Source organism: Aspergillus japonicus, assembly GCF_003184785.1.
Source record: "Aspergillus japonicus CBS 114.51 unplaced genomic scaffold BO86scaffold_2, whole genome shotgun sequence".
In the NCBI taxonomy this organism is placed as follows: domain Eukaryota; kingdom Fungi; phylum Ascomycota; class Eurotiomycetes; order Eurotiales; family Aspergillaceae; genus Aspergillus; species Aspergillus japonicus.
In genome coordinates, this window is record NW_020291639.1 from 891,388 (window position 1) to 914,809 (window position 23,422).

The 23,422-nt window shown below is 50.7% G+C and overlaps 5 protein-coding genes across 5 annotated transcripts; 1 reads left to right on the forward strand and 4 right to left on the reverse strand.

Annotated features, from left to right (window-relative positions):
* Positions 1-3,635: 3,635 nt before the first annotated feature.
* BO86DRAFT_328847 (putative ABC multidrug transporter) lies at positions 3,636-8,985 on the reverse strand. Its single transcript, XM_025668655.1, has 2 exons — positions 5,376-8,985; positions 3,636-5,310 (listed from the first exon to the last, which is right to left on the reverse strand). Exons 1-2 carry the CDS (start codon positions 8,522-8,524, stop codon positions 3,885-3,887), a joined length of 4,575 nt encoding a protein of 1,524 aa, XP_025532940.1. The 5' UTR covers positions 8,525-8,985; the 3' UTR covers positions 3,636-3,884.
* An 856-nt stretch (positions 8,986-9,841) lies between these two features.
* BO86DRAFT_76861 (uncharacterized protein) lies at positions 9,842-11,229 on the forward strand. Its single transcript, XM_025677655.1, has 3 exons — positions 9,842-10,226; positions 10,297-10,623; positions 10,695-11,229. The coding sequence occupies exons 1-3, from the start codon at positions 9,998-10,000 to the stop codon at positions 11,159-11,161; spliced, it is 1,023 nt and encodes a 340-aa protein (XP_025532941.1). The 5' UTR covers positions 9,842-9,997; the 3' UTR covers positions 11,162-11,229.
* Positions 11,230-11,677: 448 nt separating this feature from the next.
* On the reverse strand, positions 11,678-13,037 carry BO86DRAFT_352283 (male sterility domain-containing protein; the record flags this gene model as incomplete). Its single annotated transcript, XM_025669472.1, has 2 exons — positions 11,678-12,852; positions 12,904-13,037. The coding sequence occupies 2 exons, from the start codon at positions 13,035-13,037 to the stop codon at positions 11,700-11,702; spliced, it is 1,287 nt and encodes a 428-aa protein (XP_025532942.1). The 3' UTR covers positions 11,678-11,699.
* Positions 13,038-16,011: 2,974 nt separating this feature from the next.
* Positions 16,012-18,056, reverse strand: BO86DRAFT_452679 (uncharacterized protein; the record flags this gene model as incomplete). The annotated part of the gene is made up of 5 exons (XM_025676943.1): positions 17,806-18,056; positions 16,794-17,745; positions 16,530-16,728; positions 16,293-16,333; positions 16,012-16,205 (listed from the first exon to the last, which is right to left on the reverse strand). Exons 2-5 carry the CDS (start codon positions 17,737-17,739, stop codon positions 16,012-16,014), a joined length of 1,380 nt encoding a protein of 459 aa, XP_025532943.1. The 5' UTR covers positions 17,740-17,745; positions 17,806-18,056.
* A 1,939-nt stretch (positions 18,057-19,995) lies between these two features.
* BO86DRAFT_428921 (FAD-binding oxidoreductase) lies at positions 19,996-21,754 on the reverse strand. Its single transcript, XM_025675622.1, has 5 exons — positions 21,534-21,754; positions 21,262-21,475; positions 20,797-21,200; positions 20,365-20,744; positions 19,996-20,292 (listed from the first exon to the last, which is right to left on the reverse strand). Exons 1-5 carry the CDS (start codon positions 21,720-21,722, stop codon positions 20,031-20,033), a joined length of 1,449 nt encoding a protein of 482 aa, XP_025532944.1. The 5' UTR covers positions 21,723-21,754; the 3' UTR covers positions 19,996-20,030.
* Positions 21,755-23,422: the final 1,668 nt, after the last annotated feature.

Consider the following 23,422-nt stretch of genomic DNA (forward strand, 5'->3'; position numbering starts at 1 on the left):
GCTCTCAAGCATACTGCGGCTCATTGAGGATGATTCTGAATACTTTGGTTTTGTTTCTTCCCCCACCCCCCTCCTTGTCGATGATCTCGTTGGTATCATTGGGACTTCCTCAATATCTCTGACTTCGCCGACCTTAATCTACCTTTTGCGTTTTTCATTTTGCTTTTGTTTCGTCGAAGTGCCTGGATACAGGTCTGATCTATTCTTTAGTTCTATGGCTTGGTTTTTCTTATGATATTCGGAGTCGTGAAATATGGATAAAGAACGAAGTTAGTTGAAGAATGTCTATTACAAGAGATCATATGAATGGCCTCAAGAGCTCCTATGTAATCATTTTAGGATTGAATTTACAAGTACTTGAACAGATAGTCAAACCAGAGCATAAGAGAGAGGGAGGTGGATGGCAACTGCAGGGAGTATTTGGCTCGTTTGTCTGTGTTCCCACTGTTGTCACTGGTTACCTGCTGCTCTCTTCACCTTCACTTTTCTTCACTCTCCTCTCCTCCTCTCTCCCTTTCTTTCAACGCCCTTCTCCCCTACATCTTTCCCCTCCTCCTCTTTCGTCATCTTACTTCTTCTTACCGTTTGTCATCGAGGTTCTTTCTACTCTGGTTTCCACTTTCCAATCCTCAACGATTCTCACCCCAGCACCACAGGTTAGTTCACTTTCTACACACAAATGTCAAGGGATCCGAAACAACACTTTATTACAAGATGCTTTTCTTGCAATAAAGCTACACCAGATCACATCAGAAGACGCGAGGTCCTATTCGCGGGTCTCCAGTCTCACTTCAGGCAACTGGAGGCTCATTCTACGCGTACCCACCTTCGACAAACTTAGTCCTTCCTTGAGATTATCCGAGTGACTGATGATATGTGTGCACCACAGTTCTCTTTTCCCTAGCAACAGCTCGGTTGCATAGCAAAGATGGACAACTGGAATAGCGCGGAGTGGAACGAAGACGGTCGTGACACTGGTTAGTGACCTTCCAATCCTAAGTCTGACCCATACATTTTGGGATCCGCGTGTTTCCAAACCTCCAAAAATATAACATAGGTCAATTACAATGCACAGCTAACGTAGCGCTAGGTTACGGCAACGACGAAAATGCCAGGCCTGGTGATTTCAACTCTGCTCCCTATGGTGGCAATGACTACGACCGCGCGTCTGCTGCCGACGGACACGACGATAACAGATGCCGCAAGTAAGTGCTCACCTCACTGCTATATAATATTGCCAGATTTTTAACTGTGAACCTCACAGCTGTGGGGCCGATGACCACTTCGCGCGCATGTGTCCTGAGCCCAAAAAGTCTATGGGTGCTTGCTTCAACTGCGGCGAGGAAGGGTAAGCCTAGAAGATGAAAGATACACTATTTTTCGCTGGCTGACGTGACGCGGAATAGGCACTCGAAGGCCGAATGTACTAAGCCCCGTGTCTTCAAGGGTACCTGTCGTGTCTGCAACCAGGAAGGACATCCTGCTGCTGAGTGTCCTGAAAGACCTGCTGATGTTTGTAAGAACTGCAAGATGGAAGGTACGGCAAAGCAGAAAACCCTGACCTTTAGCAATAAACTGAACTAATATCTTGGAACAGGTCATCGTGCCCTTGATTGCAAAGAGAATCGCAAGTTCGACTTGAATGATGTCCCTGACATGCTCCCCGAGGACGCCTGGAACCTTCTACAGAAGGCCAGCGATGAGAAAGACCTGGAGGATTTTCGCATTGTAAGACTCATGTTTCACCGAGGCTTTACCCGTTTATCATTCTTAAGTATTCGGCTTGTTATGGGATAAGACTGACCCAGACTAGGGTATCAAGATCTTTTCGAAGGCAGTTCCCGAAGCCACTTTCGTCGACATCGAGAAGAGGATGCGTGAGGAAAACCTCAAGTTCTATATTGTCGCGCTGGTTCGTACAGCCCATGGCCTTGACTAATTAATCATTTATCGATTCTGTATTGACTGGACGGCACAGGAAAGGGAAGCGAACAGTTGTATCAGCTTCATCAATCTCCAAGGCAAGCTAGACTGTACATACGTGGTTGGATACTTCTTCAGCTCCAAGCCACAGCGTGTGCACCTTAGAGAGCGTTGGCCATCTAGTGACGAGGACAATCTCGAGCGCCTCGAGGATGCTGGCTTGCCTTACGATCGTCAGGTTCCCAAGTGCGGAAATTGTGGTGGTAAGTTGACTCCACCATCATAAGACAACCACTAACCTGCTCAAGAAATGGGTCACACTGCCCGCGCGTGCACGCAGGAACGAGCCGAGATTGAGCGTGTCGAAGTGAAATGCGTCAATTGCAGTGCCGTCGGTCATCGCGCCCGCGACTGCACTGAGCCTCGTCGTGACAAGTTTGCCTGTCGTAACTGCGGGTATGTTGTTGGCCCTGAGATTCCAGAATTGAGATAACTGACATTTGCAAGTTCTCCTGAGCACAAAGCTGCTGAATGTCCTAACCCTCGCTCAGCGGAGGGTGTGGAGTGCAAGCGTTGCAACGAGGGTAAATCACCCAGTCAACCTTCCTTCCCTTGCCTTTCTAACAAGCTTAGTCGGACACTTCGCAAAGGACTGCCCTCAGAAGCCTGAGCCCAGAACCTGTCGCAACTGCGGGTAAGTGATGCACTTCATAGCTTCTCTGCTGAAATGGCCTGATATTGATTCAACAGATCCGAGGACCACATTGCGCGCGACTGCGACAAACCCCGTGATGTCTCTACCGTCACTTGCCGTAACTGCGATGAGGGTATGCTATCACGCAAAAATGCATAGCACGATACCTAACACTAGGACTCAGTTGGTCACTTCAGTCGTGACTGTACTAAGAAGCGCGATTACTCACGAGTTCAATGCCGCAACTGTGGAGAGAGTAAGTCTCTTTCCTTCTAATGTTCCCTACACAAATTACTAATTACTAAACATTTCTTTCTATCAGTGGGCCACACCATCCGACGTTGCCCTAAGGCTCCAGCCGAAGAGTCGTTCGAGGAAACCACTGCCCATGGCGACAATAAGAATTCAACCGAAACCGAACCCTGGATCTCCGGTGCTGGAGACAATGATGATGCGCCCACTTTCGAGGAGGAGAACACTGACGAGTGGAATAATGCCGGAGGTGGTGGCGGGGCCTGGTGAAGCCGATGCTCCCACAGCTTTGCAGTAGCTTGCGAAGGGAGGACGGCGAGCTGTTCGTCTACGACGATGTTCGGTGTTTCATCATGCGGTGATAATTCGTTCGGTTTTCTAATAGAACGGGTGATTAGATCTGGTTGATGAGTGATATAGGACTCTGTCGACCTCGGATTTTGACGCCTGGTCTTGAGGAGTTCTGATGATATCATCCATCGTTGTATGTGCATTTCCGCTTGAACATAACGGTGTATTTCCAGACAACTCATTCCAAAACAAATCAAGAACCAAAAAAAGGCAAGGTCAATTTCACCTCCGGGTTTGTGTTCAGAACGAGGGAACCACCTTTTGTCCTCTGATAAAGGGACGAGCGGAGGATCTTCGTGTTGAATGGCCCGAGGTGTTGGTGGACTTTGAGACAAACATTACGTCCTTTACATCCATCCTCGTCCCTATCTTATGTGTGTGAATTAGCCGTTGTAGTAGTAAAGATTGAAGAATGGTAAGTCTAATTGTAATCTAAATTTAGAGGGAACTAATTACATAGATGTAGTGTTGATCTGATCTATATAGAACAAATTCTAAGCGCCCAATGTGGGAATCGCGGATAAACAAAATCAAATGACAGGCTCGTCTATGGCGATAGTGTGCAGGGAGAGATGCCAAGAAAAAGAAATCGAGTTTATATAAGGGATATTAGAAAAGAGAAGACAAGGACAGAGGAGGAGGAATAAGTCATCTCCACCCGAACTCAGTCCTTCTTCCCCTTCTTCAGCGAGGCCAAGCTCCACTTCTTGACGCGGAAGGCATAGTACAAGAAAACGGCCGCGGCGATATCCACGACGATGTAGACCCAGAAGATGCCGAAGTTGCGCCAGCGCTCGCTGTAGAAGATGTTGACGCCGGCCAGATACTGGTCGGCGACGGACATGGAGCAGTACTCGCAGCTGGCGGTGGCGTTGGGGTTCTTCAGGTACCCGACGGCGGTCTGGAGGTAGTCGCCGAGGTAGTCGCCGCAGGTCTGGCCGGCGGGGGGGTTGAAGATGGACAGCTCGGTGGTGCTGCACTGGACGGGGCGGCCGTGCAGCTGGGTGGCGGTGACGCCGCCGACCCAGTAGGTAAAGGGGGAGACGCGGTACATGAAGATCCAGAAGCCCGGGAGGGCGGAGGGGGACTGCATGACGCCGTTGAAGGTGAGGGCCATGGAGAAGAGGAGGGTGACGATGGCGCCGGCGGTCTCGGCGTCGGGCAGGGCGGCGATGCAGAGGATGGCGAAGGTGCTGGCGTAGACGAAGAACTGGATGCAGAAGAGCAGCACCAGGCCCTGGCGCGACGAGGCCTGCACGCCGTCGACGGCGTAGTAGTAGCACGCGTACACCAGCACGCCCATGACGATCTGGTAGGGGATCTCGACGAGGATGCTGGCGACCATGAACGCCTTCCACGAGTACGTCTTGCTGGGCCGTTCCCGGACTTCGTACAGCGACCGCTGGATGATGAACATCGGGATGATCTGCTGCACCAGCGACGAGAAGATCGCGCACAGCATGAACACCGAGAAGATCGCGTCCTGCAGCCCCTGCGTCGAGCTGTCCGCGTGGAAGAAGCTGAACCCGATGAACAACCCCGAGCAGATCCCCAGCATCATCTTCGCCACGATGTACATCGGCGTCCGCCAGTACTGCTCGAACACCCGCCGCATCACGATCGGCAGCTGCTTCGTCAACGGCATGGCGAATTCCGCCTGCTCCCGCGGATCCGCATCGGCCTCGGAGAGTCCGCCAGCCTGGGTACTACTGGCGGCGCCGTGGATCCGGTGGAGTTCCGCCTGCACGGCGGCGGCTTCCGGGCTCCGTTTCCACACCTCGAACCAGTCCTCCCCGTGCCTGTTGCTGACCGCGTTGACGATCTCGAGCATGTATTCGGCCGGATTCTCCTCGTCGTCGCAGGGCCGCGGCGCGCCGTTGGCTTCGAAGTAGTCCAGGAGCGTCCGCGAGTTCTCGCCGATCGGGCCGAAGTACACGGTTTTGCCGCCGCGGGCAAGGAACAGTAACTGGTCGAATTGCTGGAATAGGATAGCGCTGGGTTGGTGGATCGTGCAGAGAATCGCTTGGCCGGCATCGGCCAGTTTGCGTAGGAAGCTGCAGATAGCCCAAGAGCTCTGGGAGTCCAGACCACTATAGATGAATGGTTAGATGTGTTTGAGATAGTAGCTGAAGGGGTTGGTTGGATGAATGCTTACCTGGTTGGCTCGTCCAAGAACAGCAGGAGCTTCGGTTTGGCGGCCAATTCCACTCCGATGGTCAACAGCTTGCGTTGCTCGACGTTGAGACCTTCGCCGAGCACACCCACAACAGCTTCAGCGAATTCCTCCATGTTCAGCATCTTGATGACCTCTTCGACGTAAGCATATTTCTCCTCGATCGGGACCGAGTCCGGCTGTCGGAGCATAGCACTGAATCTTAAGCTCTCGCGGACCGTCGCGGTCTCAAGGTGCAGATCTTGTTGCTGGACGTAACCGGTCTTGCGAGGGAAGCTCGAATCCAGGGAACGACCACTGACGAACATGTCGCCCGTGATGACACCCATGGTCGTGCGGTGAGCCAAGACATCGAGAAGAGTGGTTTTGCCGGCACCACTGACTCCCATCAGCGCTGTCAGAGTTCCTGGCTTGACCCAACCGGCCACGTGGTCGAGCAGTCGACGCGGTTCGCCCTTGATCTCGATATCGTAGACGATGTTGTTCCAGGTGAAGATGTCCCGCTGAGGTGGGATAGAGAAGGCCCCACCTTGTTGCTTGTCGTTCACATTGTCCTGCGTGTGGTTCTGGGTTGAAGTAGCGGTAGGTTGGCCGGATTCCTCATCAGCGTTAGCCCCTTGTTCCTGCTTCATGTGAGCAGGCTCGTGTCCTCGGCGGAACAGCAGAACCTCGGCCGTGCTGGTGGCAGAGGAGTTGAGTTCGGTGGCGAGGAAATAAATGGCCAAGAAACCGATGAGGAATGCGATCAGGATGCCGAAGTTCCGCCAGACGTGACTGTAAGTGTATCTGTATGAAGCCCAAATGAAGTCATCGCCGCTGACAGTCCGACGACCGGCAACAGCCCCAGTCGCCGAGCACACGAAAGAGTCGCCTTCGAGGTTCGGGTAGGAGGGGACGAATTCAGAGCAGGCAAACTCGCGTCCGTGGAACTCGTTGGCAACCAGAATTTCAAACGCGTAGTAGATCGGGTTGATGTAGTGAATCCATCCGAACCAGGGATGCATTTTGGGCACCGGAACCACGAAGCCTGTGTAGATGACCAAGGCAAGAATCAGAATACCGGCCAAGGTCATGGCTTGGGAGACAGTCTTGGTGATCGCAGCCATAGTCCGGAACACAGCACTCATCACGAACATAATGATGAAGTTGATGAGGAAGTATATGAAGAACTGCGATGGCTCTCTGCGCAGATTACTCAGAAAGTACAGAATAATGTTGAAAACCACCGCGAGAAGGAATTTGACCGGGATGTCGCTCAAGACGCCGGCAATGGCTTCCGTGGCTGGGTGATAGAAGGCGAAGGACGCGTGCTTTTCCACAATGGGACGCTGGGAGTACAGGCTGTTGATTTCTGTCATGGCCGTGAGGGCGTTCAGGAGCACCGCATAGAAGAGTACTGCACCCCTGGAGAAAAACCCTGCAGTAGACACAGGGGAGCCGTAGAAAACTGAACCGATAATCAAAGCCAGTATACAGTTTCCGACCACGGTTGTCACTGTCGAGGTCCGCTCGTTCCAAACCCGCTGGTAGGCTCGAATGGTGTTGAGTTTGATCTGCATGGGAATACTAAGAAGATATGGCGAAGCTGCCCGCGTATGGTTGGCTTGTTCTTGACGCTTCTGCTGCTGCAATTCCAGCAACTTCTCATTCGAGCGGGAAGAAACATGCTGCTGATGAGCAGCCATCTCCTTCTGAAGTTCCTGATACTCGGGTGATTGACGCCAGTATGTTTCGAACTCTTGAGGTGTACGGGGAACTCGGGCCTCCATACCAGGAATTGGCTGCCGCTCAACCGGGTTGGTAACGGAAGTCAGGAAATCACCGGTCGTTTGGCGTGGAGGACAGAACCATCCCTGGCGCTCAAAGAAAGCCTTCGCCTTGGCGGCCGATCCGTAGTAGATTTGATGTCCCTCGTAGAGCAGCACGGTCTTGTCGAAGAGATCATAGATCGCTTGGCTAGCTTGGTAGGCAGCGACCGCATGCAATGACGATCCTAGATCGGCCGACAGTCGTAAAGCTTGCACAAATTTCAGCGCAGTCGCTGAATCCAGACCGCGAGTCGAGTTGTCCCACGCAGCGATGGGGGCTCCTGAGACAGCCATTTCTGCAATACTGACACGCTTTCGCTCACCACCCGATACACCGCGGACGTGGTCGCTTCCCACCTTGGTGTTGTACGTGTGGCTTAAGCCAAACACCGCCATCACTACCTTCGTCATCATCGTGGCATACTCTTTTCGGGACATGCCCTGTAGACGCTTTGAGGGTGTCCGAACGGATGCTGCGAACTCCAGCGTCTGTCCCACGGTCAGGTGCGGGAAGTGTTTGTCTCCTTCCTGGTTGTAGAGAACTTCACCCTTGAATTCCTTGATCATCGTCTTCTGGGGAATACCACTGTAGTGGATCACTGATGCGGGGTCCAGGTCCAGTCCATTCAACTCGCCACAGAGCGTCTTGAGAAATGTACTGCAGCCAGACCCAGGGCGCCCCAGCACCAGCAGCAACTCTCCACTCTCCAACACGCCATCAAAGCCCCGTAGGATCTGCTTGGGGGTCTTGGGACCAAGATTGAAGGTTTCACGTGGCCTCAGGGGCGCTGTAATCAAGTCTGACACAGTTTGCTGAAGTTGCAGTGCCGATCCAGTCCCTGACACTCGGAGGTTCTCGAAGTAGATGGCCGCTTCCTTTTGCTGGATTCCTCCCTCGTTCAGCAAGTGTGAGATCTTCCGCAGCCATTTGTACAGATCGAAGTCTTTGCTATCTGGATTGAGTGCCGGGTCGTTCGTGGGGATATTAGCTAGGGTGTTGACTCGAGCAATGCTGTGATCTGCGCTGACAAGTTTAGTGAGGTAGGCCTCGTCGTTCGGGTTCAGCGATGCACGGTGGGTATTTCTGGGTTGGTGGTGTTCGACCTCGGTTTCGGTAGTGGAGCTTGTGGAAGAGATAGAATGGGCGTGAGCTGGATCGGTCTCTCTTCGTTCAGGTTGACCTGATGCAGATGCACATATGGAAGGTGAAGACCACGACTGTGATTGTGATTCAAGGAAGCTTCTCCCTTGGTTGTCTGCATGGAGCTCAGGCTCCAGTGGCGCTTTTTCTATCGACATGTTGAATTGGACTGGTTCTACCATGTGGAATAGCGACGAGAGGCAGATTGGAGAAGAGGAGCTTTTCTAGATTTAAAGAATGAAACAGGCAGCCATAATCGGTCGCTTTCACACTGATCTGACCGAAGTATGCATCGATTATGCAAAGCCTACTATGCTTGATAAGCAATGGGGAACCGGAGTCTGAGATTCAGAGAACGTTCGGGATCTCCCCTGAATGCTAGCCGAAAGTCTAGATATTGTAATCGCAGCCTATTGTAAGGGGCCGTTTCTCATCGGGATTGGGATATTAGGCTTATGGAGTCCAGAGTATGGGTCCGAAAAGCATATCGTTCGTCTCGTTGGCAGGTGGTGAATCTAATGAGATCACAAAGTGGGCCCGGATGGCGGAAGGCCTCACAACCGAGACCAGCTCAAATCGGATCCCTCAGCTCCCGTCATATTTTTCCCCATAAGCAAGGCACTCGGGGCGCTGGACCCCCCGGGACGATGGGCAACCGTTCAGATTTTGCTCCAGGAACCATGAAACACGGATCCGATGAATGCCTCCAGGCTGTCACCATTGCTGATTAATCGGGAGTGATAAACTTAAAATCTCACCTAAGCGGAGGTAGCTGCCAACGTGGTTCCGTTGGCTTTGGGGGACGCGTACGTCTGGGCAAAATAAATGCATCTCATTGCAAAGGAGCAAGAGATTGTCGTCAGGATAACGCGAGATAACGCGACCGGGACGTTGAGATCCTCAAATTCCGAGATGAGCAAATGCAGGCGAGAGCGCGATAGCGGATCGTCGCAGATCGCGAGAGTCCAAGGCGGGATCGTCGACGCTATTTGGAAGGTCAAAGACCATCTATATGTACTAGTAGTCTGGAAGTATTCGCGCCGCTCTATGTCGAGAGGAACCGAAGCTCTGATACCCTGTATCCTCATTTCTGGATGAGATCCGTCACAGGCCGTACGGTGAAGTGCCGTCCCGAGAGGGTGGAACAAGCTGGTGGAGGCCAATAAATCTTGGACCCCTGAATAATCTGCAGTCATCTGACCACGAGGTCCTTATTTGTATGTCCAAATGCTGCTGCGTGGGCGGTAGGGATGCTGGGCTTGGGATAGGAGACGTTGACGTCGAGGGCGGCTGAAGAGGTACAGTACAGTACGTAGGGCGGACATCACTGCCGGAAATGAGGAAAGGTCAGCTCAATTTCTATAGAAAGTGCGGAAACAATTGTACTTCTCAAGTCAATACTATCATGCGAACAAGATTGGAGGCCTAGACTTCTCTGGCCATGAGGGGGATGGAGATGGAGACGAGAGTCGATGCAGCCTTACCGATTGGGCTCGACTGAAAGGTTCCCCGTCCGGAACACTTCTCCAGCACTTCTCCTCTTCCACGTCACCCTTACTTGACTTCACCATGAGACGAACAGTTCCCTCTTCTCAACAAGGGCCTTCACCGTCCTGGCTCTGACAATCAAACATCTTCCAGGCACTCATGGCAACATGGGGGTAATCCTCAAGTTTGAGCCTATGCCAGGCCCAACCGCTGACTGGGAGGACACCGAATTAAGGGTCAGAGTAGCCAACATATTTTGCCTGATATGCGGGTATTGGACTTTCGACTCTCAGAACCTGGCCCTGGCCCACATGATCCCGCGCAAACATGGTAAATTCAAGAAAGCTGTCGGTTCGCACACGACGAAAATGAACTGGAAAGACACGTATCGGCTGAGTTAGTGTCTCCGGCAGATGCACAGGAAAACCCTTTCTACGTGAACTGATTGAGTGACATATGCATCCAGTCATAAACGATACACATCACCGTGGATGCTATGTGTCCTGTAGCCGGGCCTCTGAGATGTTCACGGACGACGTACCCCTGAGTTGCTTTAGAGCCCTACTCCACCTCATGAAGGAGTGTCTACCTAGGAAACCACGGAGGAATCGTCCGAATCGTCGAGGGCGACGGAGAGATAGAGTGTGTTTCGGCTATGTGGTTCACTCTTGCTGTTGGGAACTACTCAAGACCCATCGCTTAAAGGCGCTTGCTGAGACGGACTTGTCTACTCTGTTGGTAGCCTTTCAGCACCAATGGATGGACTTTCAGATCTCGTTCGCTTCTGGGAAAGGTAAAGTGCTTCTTGCCTTTTGATGCTCATAGTTGCTGCTTGATCACTGATGTTTGATATTCACGCGATAGATCACCCATCCACACCAGACCCTTTCTACACATCTTCCGTCTTTGACACGATCTATGCTGAAATCAACGAAGCGGAGTGGTATAGAAAACAGGCAGCAGGCAAGGCAAAGAATCTACGACATACACTCCAGCATGTAGACCACCAGACTGGACTCTGTGCTCTTCCGTTTGAGCTAATCTACATGGTCGCTGAATACCTTTCGCCACAAGAGGCCAGAAGCCTAGAAAAGATTTTAGATGTTCGCCTTGGGGTTTCATTCTGGCGTCCTAGAATTTCTCTTGATTTATTCTACGAGATACAGGCTGTCACGAGACGGGACGTCGACTGGGGTCGTTTGTTCAGCAAGCTGCAGGAGCTTGAGAAATCTGATGCCTTAGTGTTACGTCGACAAATATTGGAATGCTTGGATAAGCACCTGAATAAGATCGAGACAGACAAGCAAAACGCGAAGCAAACTGGAATCTAGCGAGATGATTATGTCTTTAATGTTGTTATGGCCCATATTTCAAGTCAGCTCCAGAAAATGTTTTCAATTCATTGCCTTGAATTGCCTTGTCAACCTACCAAACAATGGTAGCCAGATAGCTATAGGCTAGAGCCTGAAGGCATGTAGCAAGGATTGGCAATTATCACAGCTGGTTTTCCCAGCTTGCCATGCACAGTTGGAGAAATTGAAGGAAGTGCGCGGGTTGGAGCCATCGGCTAACCCAAATCTATCCTCGGACGTCGAGGCCTCTGTTTCCCGAAGCAACACACACCTACCATGAACTTCCATCCTCATTCACTATCGGACTTTGAAGATTAGTATATACAAACTCTCCGATAATGACATCTTATACATTGTGGTCGCCAGAATAACAATATCTCAAAGCAGATTCGTGCCCGTACCTCCCTGACATACTGAATGAGACTCCGCCGTGTTCCAGACTCATCAGCATACGTACAAACGCGAAACACCTCAAGATGGCGCCAAGGAAGACGGAACATATATCACACTACACTTGCTATAGATTCGCTCGCAGTTTCGACGGCGTCTTACGCTCTGCTTTGGCCCGCACCAGCGCGCGCATGTAGTCGCGTGCCGTACCGAAGGAGAAAACCCGTGGCTTGGTGAAGAGCCGGAGCTGATGATCTTGCGTGCTCAGCAACTCCGCGAGGAGCCGGGTCTTATCCTCGACGAAATCGAACGACGTGCCGACAACACCCCCCAGGCGAGCAGCCGGATGCTGCCTCGGTGATTGCCAGTCCAGGGGCTCAAAGACCATTCTGGGTTTCCAGGGCAGCACTCGCTCCTTCATGATGACCGGCCACCAGTCCCTGCAATGCCATCGGTGGGCTTTCCCACTAACAGCATGCACAAATTCCGTGGTGCCCAGAGCCAGATGAGCCCACAGGCGGTCGGCGACCACATCGATGGGAACCTCATCCAGTGTGGCTTCGTGGTAAGGATCCTTGAGCCGAGAATTGAAGACGATCTCACGTCCCGGATCAGGGATGATCATAGCTGTCACGGTGAAAAATGGTGTGGATGATGGCACGCAGAATCCGGGGAAAGGAAACTCGCACGCAGGGCCCATGATGGACGGTCGGATGATGAGCAACTTATCTGAGGCGCCTGCTTCGGAAAAGCGATGGACCAACAGGCGTTCGGTGAGATGCTTGGCATATCCATAGGCCCAGGGGAAAAGGTCTTGCGACTCATACTCAGTGCTGCTGGCTCTAGCTTGAATTTCCTCCCATGCCTTCAGAGCGGATTGAGCCCAGTCCTCCGTGTCCCCACCAAGAGAGTAAATTTTCTCTCTCACAACCACATCCGTAGCCGGGGCTTGTGGCTTCCAGAGATGCGAGTTGGAATACGCACTTGAGATATAGACGAAGCGCTCGAGGTTCACAAAATCAAGTGCTAGCCCTGCTAGTGATACGGTGGGGATGATGATTGACTTTGACATTGCGGGAAGTCTACTCATTAGATTGATCGATGATGCTGCATGAACAACGATATGCACTGATATTCCGAGGTTCTTCCAGTCTGACTCTGAAAGACCCATTCGAGGTTGAGTGATATCCCCGTCGAGAACAGCGATCGAGTTTGCCGCCTGAAAAACTGGCTGAAAGATTGGCATTGGTAAGTGCTCGAGCCATCTTTCAAATGCTCTCCTGGGTATTGTGTTAGGTGATGATTAATTGGACTACTAGGGTCACACTTACTTGCGACCGCCGCGACAGAGAACGTAAACTCGAGCAGGAGTTGCTTCAGTGAGCAAGCGATAGAGGAGGGTTGTCCCCAGAAACCCTGTACCCCCCGTGATAAGGAGTACTTTCTTGTCGTATGCATTCCACATAATGGCAATTCAGTCGAAAATACGGGACGCTCAGAGGACAAAACTTCTCGTTGGTGGTCAATATCTGTCGTCAAAATATTCCGGGAAAGGAACATTCCGGATCACCTCGATCACGACAGGGGGTTTAAATAATAGATCGTACTGGCTGAGTTCCTTTCCCCAGATATAGGCCAAAATCCAGATAGCCGTACCGACAAAGTCACAGTCACAGGCGTGCATGACGATGTGGCATCGCTTGAATCTGACATGCATCGATAAGACTGAGAGATTCCTGCCGAGGACGACACGACCCCAAGCATTGATCAGCTATCATGTGGATCTTCTACGTGCTGCTTACTCTACCCCTTGAGAATGCAGATTAGCATATCCCTCCACTTTGACATTAAGCGAAATCATTGCTTTTTTTCGCTTCTGCATGTGTACCAACCCTGTTGGCATATTAGCTGAACAAATCGACGGCAACGCTCAGCAATCGATTCCCTACCCACCGGCAGGATGTTCCTAATCCATGAGAGCGTCTGTGCACATTTGACGGTACATAGTTCACGGTCGCTTGCGACGCATGACGAACTTTCAATCGTATCAATTGCCGCTAGAATTTCAATTATCTTGCTAATTCAGGAGTCGGGGTCGGGTCATGACTCGGGCAACCCACGCAATTGGTCTGAATAGAAGAAAACGTGCGAACATCCATGTGATCTCGTGAGTGGGCCGTCTTAGGGCTAAGCGAGACATTCGCAGCATCTGTACTTTTGTCGTCTACATCAGCACGGCCACCTACGCGGCATGCGATGTGTGCGAAGGTGCTCTTGACGTTGCTGTGAGCCTAGAACTGACGAAAGTATTTGGCCATATTATGCTTGAATATGGATTGTTCGAAAACAGGGAGTCTCCCGGCCTTGTACTCCGCGTGCCAAGAAATAAGTATCGTCTTTCCCTTATATTATTACGTCGCTGAAGCTGCTGATCGCCCACCTTCTGAAATACGTGATATTGAAGCAATGACTGACCCGGCGTTGGGGCCAACATAGGCACATTCGCTGCATTCTTTGTGACATCTTCATTGGTTGCCTAGGTCGACACCATCAATGCTTTCCTTGGCCCGTGTGTTCAGCAAGGGTGTCTTAGACCACCAGCTGCCGCATGATTTGATAAGGCTTCATGAAACTCTCTATAACCCATGATGATTGGTGTAGTCTTGTGCGCAAGATCTACCACTGATGCTCTCGATCTCAATCTCAGCCGCCATGTGCGGGCCGGCGCCGGGGCCCACAGTGTCTGTCTCGAGTGTGAATGGACTGATGTATCGTTCAGCTTGAGCTAGCGCATTGCCGACTCAGACTGAACTTGACCATAGACAATATACAGGGAATTGAGGTCACATAGTCATCCGAATCGTCTTATCAAGATTGACCTTTACATATGAGGCATTGAAGCTACGGTGTGCTCTGCCCCAGCAAATCCATGTTTAATGTTCGATTAGCTCTGATAGAATCAGATCAGAAACCAAGTTCTTCTGCTGTCCTGCTTAGTGCAAAAGTCACAGGTGTTGCAGCAGAACACGAGCAACCTATTACGTACATGGAGGAGAAAACCGCGTTTCCGTGTGATAGGTCATGCATATTCTGCAGCCATACCCACAACCCGATCACAGCCCTGCATAAAGTGTGGTACTCCAAGCCACCAATAGCAGCAGCTCTTTGGATTATCTCTGCACATACACACGCACTTCATTTTGGCGATGGATCCTGATTCCTTTGCGCAAAGATTAGCCTTTCCTGCGAGGCAAGGGTGAAACCTCCCTCGTCGAAATGCCTCTTCCAGGGAAATGTGTATCAGTGGCGCCTACCTCATACCTGAGCTTTTCGTTGCTCTTCCCGGAGAAAAGGAATGGTGCAAAACAGGGAAAAAGGGTTCGAACGAGTAGTATCGAAGAGCCTCTACTGGCTTCCCATCATAGTTCGCTAAAGCAAGAGCATAATTCATGTGATAAGGCGATTTGATAACGAAATGTCGCCTATTAGCGAGACCTTGTATCCTCGCCTGACCTCTCACCTAAAAGCTGAATAGGTCTTGCCTATCATGATTTTTTGCTTATTCTGTTTCCCCCCCTCCCCAGGCTACTGTGTGATTCAGGTGCATTGGAGAATTGAGCCAAAGCACTGGAAACAGAATCAGCACATGGAACAAATGGATCTTTCCCCGTTTGATCTGGCGTTCGCCCGCCTGCTGGAATTGCGTCTCACCCTCGTCGTGCAAGGTCGGCCCGAACCAGATGCTTGTCGCGCAGCTGCTCAACCACTGGTGACGGAGTATCCGCCCATGGGCATGAGGTTGAAGCTACTGATAGACGCCATACAGTTCTCGCCAGTCTGGTCAGAATTTCAATCGGCATTGCTTAACATGTCGTGCACTATATTAGTGATAGTGGTCACACAAATCTGCGCTGAACAGAGAACGAGGCTCCTCCGCTCCGAAGAACCACGAATCGAGGACATCTGGCATGAAAAAGGAAGCGAACAAGCGCCTTCGTAAGATTCTCCCGACCGTTGATCTGGACTCCGAAGAGAGTCCGTCGACTGCCCGTCTCCACGAGACCGAAGAGCCGCAGGACCTTCTCCACCAGCGAAAGGGCGCTTTTCGTCAGCATGTGCTCACCATCCACGCCGTCTTTCTTCAGGATGCGTGCGTACTCTGTTCTACAGTGTAAGACCCGCTGTGTGATGCCACCGGTGAGCCGCTCGGTTATCTTATCAGCATCATGGATGCTGCTTTTGACCTTCTCCAGACAGACTTAACCGGCCTAATCCCATTGTGAAATAAGGATTCATCACATCGAAAAAGAATCTCTCTCCATCCTAGGAGAAACCGCCCCGCCTTGTGAGATCGTCGCCGCGTGAACGAGTCTGCCGGCGTATGAGCTCGAGGTGCAGGGCAGGACGCCCGCGGTGGTGCAGGGGGAGATCGGGCTCTGTCAGATGCTGACAGCGTGCGGGGTGGTGATGGACGATGTGATGGTGACGTGGAAGGGGCGGACGGACGGGTATTGGACGCAGGGGCGGTTGAGTGAGGCCATCTGGATGCGGATGAGGAATATGTTGGATCCAGCCTCTGGGACTCCGGTGATTCGGGACGCAAAGTTGTAGGTTGGGGGCGGGGGGGTGGTTTCTATGTAATGATGAGAGTGAGAGCTTAGGTTGTCCTGTACTGTACATGTCAGTCGAGGAATTGGCCCCTACAAGAAAGAACACTGACCAGCTAACAGCAGATTCAATTTCTCGCACGCGGAGCAGGCTCTGATTGCTTCAATACGAGAGAGACAGTCTAGGCCCATTAGATTTACTGTTCTTCTATAGCATTCGCTTAAACCTATTGCCGAACAATGACGAGCAAGGAAACTCTCAATCTGACGTGCAAGAAAAAAAAGACAAAGTTATCCTCCACGCAGAAATATGAAACGTCAACCTTGAAACCCGTCCGTGTCCTACTCACAATGCCGCCTGAATCCTGGACCTTTCTTCCAAGTACTTCTTGCACACCTTCTCCGCCTCCATCTTGTTGTTGTTAGCGAGTTCCACCGCCTTACTATGAGCCCTCTCCAAGTCCTCACTCAGCTTCACTTCAACTTTCTTCAAATGTTCCGAGGCATACAGACTCAAAACCTTGACGAAGGACTCATACTCCAAAAGTACTAGAAGTCTTCTTAAGTCCCACCTGATCATGACGGCTGATGTGATTAAACAGGAGGATACTTACTTTCCTCGCTCCACTGCGGTGCAAGTCCATACCGACTCTCAAAGAGGCCATCGCCCGCTCGATTCTTCTCCCGAGAATTCCCCAAGCCTGCGAGGAAATCCGCATCGTGCGCTATCTCATTGCCCACCCTTGCTCGGTCCTCCCACCCCTCAGCGCGGAAAAAGCCGCCTCGGAGTCTCGCGAGATTGTCGGGGTACATGTGACGCATACCGAGGGCCCTCCCAGGGATCTGCCGATGCTCTGCGTGTGGACTCTTCTGAGTCCCTATTTTCGCTTCGAGCCTGTCGATCCGCGCCTCGAGAGCTTTTGCGTAGCGCTTGGCACCGGAACAGTCCCTCTCGTAGTCCTTGACGAGTCTCTGGAGATAGTCGATCCTCTGAGTTAGTCTTTGATAATCATTGCCGAGATTGTGGAGTTCATTTGTGATCATTCGGGACTCGAAATGTCGATCATCGCTGTCAGCTTTCACCTTGAGCATCGTCTTTGAAAGGTCGGCGCGGGTCACGTGGTTATCAGATTCGTAGTCATTTACTACCTCTTGCATGAGGGTCAAGCTATACTTGACACTCTCAAGCTCATTTCGCAGCGAATCGACTTCATCCTCCAGTCCCTTGATCCTGACCAGTCTTCGTTCAAAGGTGACGGAGGAAGATGGTCGGTCATGTATATTCTCCGCCATCTTCGCGTGGCCCATATCTTTGGACGTCTGAATAGCCCGAAAGATGGTCTGCGGGCTAGCAAAGTCTTCGGGGAACGCTTGAGCAGTGCGACGTAGATTCTGGTTTCTGGAGCTTGCTGTGGCTCCTGCTGAATCAGGTCCATGTTCCACATCGTTCCCATCGCCGGCGACATGGTCGTTCTCTGGAGGCTGGTCGTTGGTATCGAATTCAAGATCGTGGGCATACGTGTCCCTTTCAACAGGGTGCTGATCCGACGGGTGAGTCATGATGTGCTGAGATTGTTAGGATCAACTAATCTGCATCATCCAAGCACAAGAAAAGCAAATACGTACCACAAATGAGCAATTCGAGATTGACTCCGAGGCCGACGCTGTCACTATAGGAATGGGGCTGGTCGGCCAACAGAGAAAGCAGATAAACGGAACAACCTAAGCGTGGCTGGGGGTGACCGGAAGGAGAGATTGGAAGGGCTTTTGGGGCACAGAGAAGGGCCAGAGAGTAAAAGACGACAGAATATGAACTTAGAGGTAGACAGATGTAGGAACCAGACTTCATAATGTTGCAACAATGTCGACGAAGATGCTTGCTTAGGGGAGGAATCAAATGTACCAACTTGAGCTCTGGTCAGTGTAAGCTGTCCAGCAAAGAAGAGGATGGAGAATGGAAGCAGAATCAGGAGGACGTGAAAGATCTCCTGATATTGATGTCCCGATGTATCCCGAAGGAGAACAGTGAGCTCCTATCCGTGCAACTGAAGTTGCCAACCCAGCTTTGGCCATATTTGAGACATGCCAGCGACGAAGTAGACGGTTACATGGGATGGGTAGAGCTGTATGGAACCACATCATCGAGCTATCCGTGAGCCCATGATGTCTTGAATGCTGGCAGCGGAGCAATGGGAGTGGTCGTTTGCATCTGATGAGGTTAATTCAGTCTGAGACACTCGTTGCAAGGATCCCCATACTTCCCAAGGGGTCCTCTAGCTCTGGCCCAAGCAAACCGTTGTAGCCATGCTTGTAGGTCAATTAGCGATCAGGCCTTCTTGTGTAAATGGAGGCATGTTGTGGATAGCCACATTCATCATATCGATGCAATGATGATGGATGTTTCTCACAATGAGCTGGGAGTTTAAGAGTAGAGGGATGACGGGGAGGAGTGAGAAGCGGAGAAGAGGACGGGAGAGAGATGAGATTGGAAGAACAGACCCGAGACGGAGAGGAAGCGGCATGGCCTCGTCCCTCCAGCCATCTTTCTACCGTAGTCTCCATAGCTGCTACAGTATAACCACGCCCCGAGAGCCCACCAATCGCTATAGCACTTATGCTGTTGAGCTCGGCCCATCCTTTCCTAAGCATCTCATCCGTTTCTCATTTTGATGACGTCCATTGCAAAGTCGATGATCTCTGCGAGAAAGTGTCATGAATCTAGACAACCGAAGGAGATTTGGGACTGTGAAAAGCACACAAGCGATAAGTCAAACCCGCCCGTCTCAGGGAAGACACTTTTTACTTCTCTTCATTTGGGCGCATCACTAACCATTGGTTCTTGATAGACATAAGCAGTATCTTCAATGCAGACGATACCTCCACGATTCGCAAATCCTCGTTACCCCCCATCACGAAGGACTACACAGAAGACATCCACCTGGGAGCAATCCAGCAACTCAAACATACAACATACACCGTACACACACCGCTCGCCACTCAGAGGGCATAGTAATGAATACTAGTTGAGCAGAAATGACTTTCTTTACGGCGTCCAAGGCACATTCTATTGCCTTGCAAGGAGAGCACATCGTTCCAGACATCTTCCATCCTCACGGTCATCCAACGAATGGCATCCTATACCTAAACGCTATCAATATGAGGTCCAAATTCACATCGACGTAGTCTAGACTAGTCTGTCAAAGTAGTCTAGACGCATCAATGCTTCTGAAACTTGAGACAATTTCCCTGAATCCATCCCGTGATTCAAGCGCCCATGGAAGTCGAGAACTCTAGCTGACCCACCTGCAGCTGCATGAACACCGTCGCCACATGGAAATTGACATGATAGAACCGAGATTGAACCTCTCCCTTACAGTTGGCGAGCCAAACCGTGTCCTGGAGACCCTCCTCGCGCATCCTAATATACCAGAGTCTGGCCCGAGCTCCGACCCTTAACCGACAGCAAGGGGTAGGGTAAACGATCTGACCTTCGGATCAAATCATCTGAACTCTAGAGTAGGCTTAAACCACACATCCTAGTCAGTTTGAAGATATTTCACCTAGATATGAAAGATCTGGGTCAAAACTAGCTTTGAACTGTTGTGATTTCCTGCATGATGAAGTAAAATTGAACATGAGAACGACTCGAGTAGACGATTGCTGCAGCTCATGCTCTCGCAGCCTATGCAAATTAGAAGGAGAAGTCAGGGCACTATCAAGCTACTACTACTTCGTTGAAAGTGCCTTGAAAATAGCTCAATGGTGAGTGTAAAGAATAATCATAACAATACTCAATCTCTTTATCTCACATCACCGGTAAGAATGAGCGCATCCTGTTCTTTTGCAAGCCTCTATTCTAGGGGGATAAGAGGGACGTGATAGGCGAACTGATTGGTCGGGTCGTAAATAGCCTTGAGAGCCCAAAGCTTCTCCAAGCGCCATGGCTCGTATCCATAAACTTGTTCCAGGGGCTCGTCACCAAATGCATAAACGACATGGGCACTGGGTAGCCGGTCTGGCTGGCCATCAATAAAGAGTTTACGAATATCATGAGCAAGCTGCATTGCCGGCGCATCAAGACTGGGATCCGGAACGTGTGTTATTGTGGTAATCCTGGGTGACGATGATGTCAGCTTTCACCCTCTTGTAATATCAAGCTCAAGTACGAGAAATGAAAGGCCGTACTGATTGACATAATCATGGCGGTGCGGAAAAGCCGAAGTCGCTGGGTCAATTGCCTTGACAGCTTGATTGGAGTATCCCTCGAACAAGACAAAAGATGCTGGCCGGAGTTCCGGATACTCCTTCAGCCTGGCATCGAAGAGATCATAGACCTGGCGGCATGCCGATGTGTTGTAGACTTGTAGCCCAACCGTAGATGCCTTCTTTGCAAATCCTTTCGCACAAGTTGAGTCGAGGTTACCATTTCTTGACGCCAGGGGCATGTCAGGATAGGGCACAGTCCCATCGGTGATATTGATCGGGCCGATAGCATCAAATGGAGCCAGGTACTTCTCTGCATCGATCTGCGGACCAGCGTAGTTGAAGGTCCAGTAGAGGATCACCTTGTGGACGTCAGAAGCTGAGTCAGAGGTATAATAGAGATACTCAGCTCACATCAGTGTCGCTAAACAAGGGGTTGAATTCATAATGGCCAAAATCAACGTCCATCTCCACCGGTTGCGACCCGTTGCGAGCTACTACTTTGTTCAGTGTCTCAAAAAAGGGCTCAAGCTTATCTTGTGTGAACACGTAGTTTCGAAAGTACCAAGTATCCTCCTCATGCGGATAGATCTTCATCTCGTAGCTGGTCACTACGCCGAAATTATGTCCGGCACCCTTCATGGCCCAGAACAGGTCCTCATGGCTGTCGTCCGAGACTACAAGTGTAGTTCCATTTCCCAGCACGACGTTCAGTCGAACCATGTTGTCAAGCATCAGGCCATAGCGCGTTTTGTACCTTCCGTGGCCTGCTCCAAGAGCCTGGCCGACGATGCCTGCACACGAGCTGGCTCCGGTAACTGAAGGAGAAGGCGGGTTAGCCACCTGAACAGATGGCGTCATAGACAGAATGTGACAGACCTGTAACATAGCCTTCTTCCCACAGCGTGTCGATCAAATCCTGGGTGCCTGTTCCCGCCGATACACGCGCAATCTGCCTCTCTCGATCCACCACGACGTCGGTCAAGCGCTGGACGTCAATGGCCATACCCCGGAATTTCCCTTGCGATTTTGGCAGTCCATAGGCGCGGTTGACCGTGTAGAAAGGAATGCCATTTTGATAGGCATATTGAACCTGTTCCAATTCAATCAAGAGATCTTGGCAGCAAGAAAGGGAAAATAAGAACACCTACCACTGTAGAGATATCATCTTCACAGCCAATCTGAACCCAGACTGTGAATTGCGGGGCCATATACTCCTGAAACCGGATCACTCGCTGTGGCCATCGAGGATCATCCGGGCCAAAGATATAAGAGGATCCGCAGAGTTGTGGGCCCAGCTCGAGTTGTATCTCGAGAGGTGTCAATTCTGCACGCGACATGACACAGTATTCATCGTTGCAGCTGGTCAGCGGCACCGCTTGTCCAAATGACTGCAGCAACGTGAGGATGAGCGTGAGCAGAGTGATGAAATAGAACATGGTGACTGAATCGATATGATGACTGTAGTGGAGGGGTAAGTTATGAGAGAGTGTGTGGTGTGAGTTGGGGAAAATCGAGTACGAGACTGAGAAAAAGGATTGCATGGACGAGTGAGTCTCAAACCTTTCATATGAGGAAGGTGCACTTCTCATTGGAAAGAACTCAACCTACCTACCGAATGGCATCCCAAGACTTGTTCCATAGTATACGGTACAGATAATCAAACTGAATCACGGTCACTCCTCGAAGAAGGGCATCTGATCGGATGATTTCGATTACAGAAGTAAGGCCTGGTGGTTAAGATATTGTCTTAAAATTTGATGTCATGTGTATGGGTTATTGAATATGGTATTGTCTCTATAGACAAAGGTGGTGAATACCAACTTACCTGTTGTCAAGCTCTCTGCTATTGTCTACCCAAGGATCTCGGGTTGCTTGCTGCCCATACATGAATACTACCAAATAACCCTCATCTTATATAGGAATAGGAATATTCACTTGTCAAAGACAAACCTCAAAACAAACACCAAAAAGCACATACAGAACCTTATCTCAAATCTGGATCTTTCCTCCCCGACTAAGCTGACAATAGGGTTCTTCCATGTACAGTATCCGTACATACAATGTATTCAGCGAGATGAGTAATCAGTGCGCCTTAATGCGCAAAGCCATCCTTTCCTATTGACATGAAACTGTCAACACCTTGCCTCGGTCCGTTGCCGCGACGTGGGGTACTGTACAGTCACTTCAACAATGACGTCACATCACATCCCGCACCGACCCTTTCGGGCCCCCATAAGAGTTGATCATCCAAAACACACCTTCCATACAGAAAACATCTAGAAACCCTCCATGGAGAAATCCTGATCAAGCCACGCCACTTAGCTCGGTGGCTGACCCTACAGAGGGGCACTCGTCGAATGAACCCCCAGGGACGCAAAGTTTATGGTGACCTCCCGACTCAATGGACTTTGTATCTTAAGAACCAAAACAAACTATGCATGTGGCATGAAATACTTTCCTTTGTGAATGTCGGAGCATTGTTCACTTCTCAATACTCATCTGGCAATCCAGGACACACGCAGTATTTTGAACCGCAAATCACGATGCCCACGAGGAGAAAGACCAGAGCCAAGACCAGGACCGCTGCGTCAAGAGCTAAAGGATAGGAGACTTGGCGTGCTCCACCTGTGAGTTTTTGCGCGGTTGCGAAGCTGGTATCTACGGAGAGTAATGCGCGTGTGCCGAGATTGCGACGCATTTTCTACATAGTAAGATGGAGAGCGGTTCGAATAGTTGAGGGTCTAGAGAGGGAAAATGGTGCTGCGACATGCTACAAAGCTACTCAGAGTAAACATACTAAGACGTCAAACTCGTCTTTCTTTGAGGCTACATGCTTGTCCTTGTCCGGTTTGGCTACCGGGGCAGTAGTAATTGTCGGTGTAGTATGGTCCATGGGGATGGTAGAAACATTCCCGAATGTTGGGCCAATATGCAAGTGTGAAAAGGTTCTAGTCGGTATCAGAATAGACAAGTAGGAATATGCTAAGACAGCATTTGCCAATTGAGAATCCCGTGACTGGGTGGGTATCATAGCAAG

What these genes read in the sequence shown, in the direction of transcription:
- BO86DRAFT_328847 (XM_025668655.1), bottom strand. Translation starts at nt 8,524, where the DNA reads ATGGTAGAACCAGTCCAATTCAACATGTCGATAGAAAAAGCGCCACTG. An exon ending in TTCTTGGACGAGCCAACCAG is followed by an intron (nt 5,311 to 5,375) that starts GTAAGCATTCAT and finishes ATTCATCTATAG; the next exon opens with TGGTCTGGACTCCCAGAGCT.
- BO86DRAFT_428921 (XM_025675622.1), bottom strand. Translation starts at nt 21,722, where the DNA reads ATGTCGCGTGCAGAATTGACACCTCTCGAGATACAACTCGAGCTGGGC. An exon ending in GGAAGAAGGCTATGTTACAG is followed by an intron (nt 21,201 to 21,261) that starts GTCTGTCACATT and finishes CTTCTCCTTCAG; the next exon opens with TTACCGGAGCCAGCTCGTGT. An exon ending in CCTTGTTTAGCGACACTGAT is followed by an intron (nt 20,745 to 20,796) that starts GTGAGCTGAGTA and finishes GACGTCCACAAG; the next exon opens with GTGATCCTCTACTGGACCTT.
- BO86DRAFT_76861 (XM_025677655.1), top strand. Translation starts at nt 9,998, where the DNA reads ATGGGGGTAATCCTCAAGTTTGAGCCTATGCCAGGCCCAACCGCTGAC. An exon ending in GAAAGACACGTATCGGCTGA is followed by an intron (nt 10,227 to 10,296) that starts GTTAGTGTCTCC and finishes ATATGCATCCAG; the next exon opens with TCATAAACGATACACATCAC. An exon ending in CTCGTTCGCTTCTGGGAAAG is followed by an intron (nt 10,624 to 10,694) that starts GTAAAGTGCTTC and finishes TTCACGCGATAG; the next exon opens with ATCACCCATCCACACCAGAC.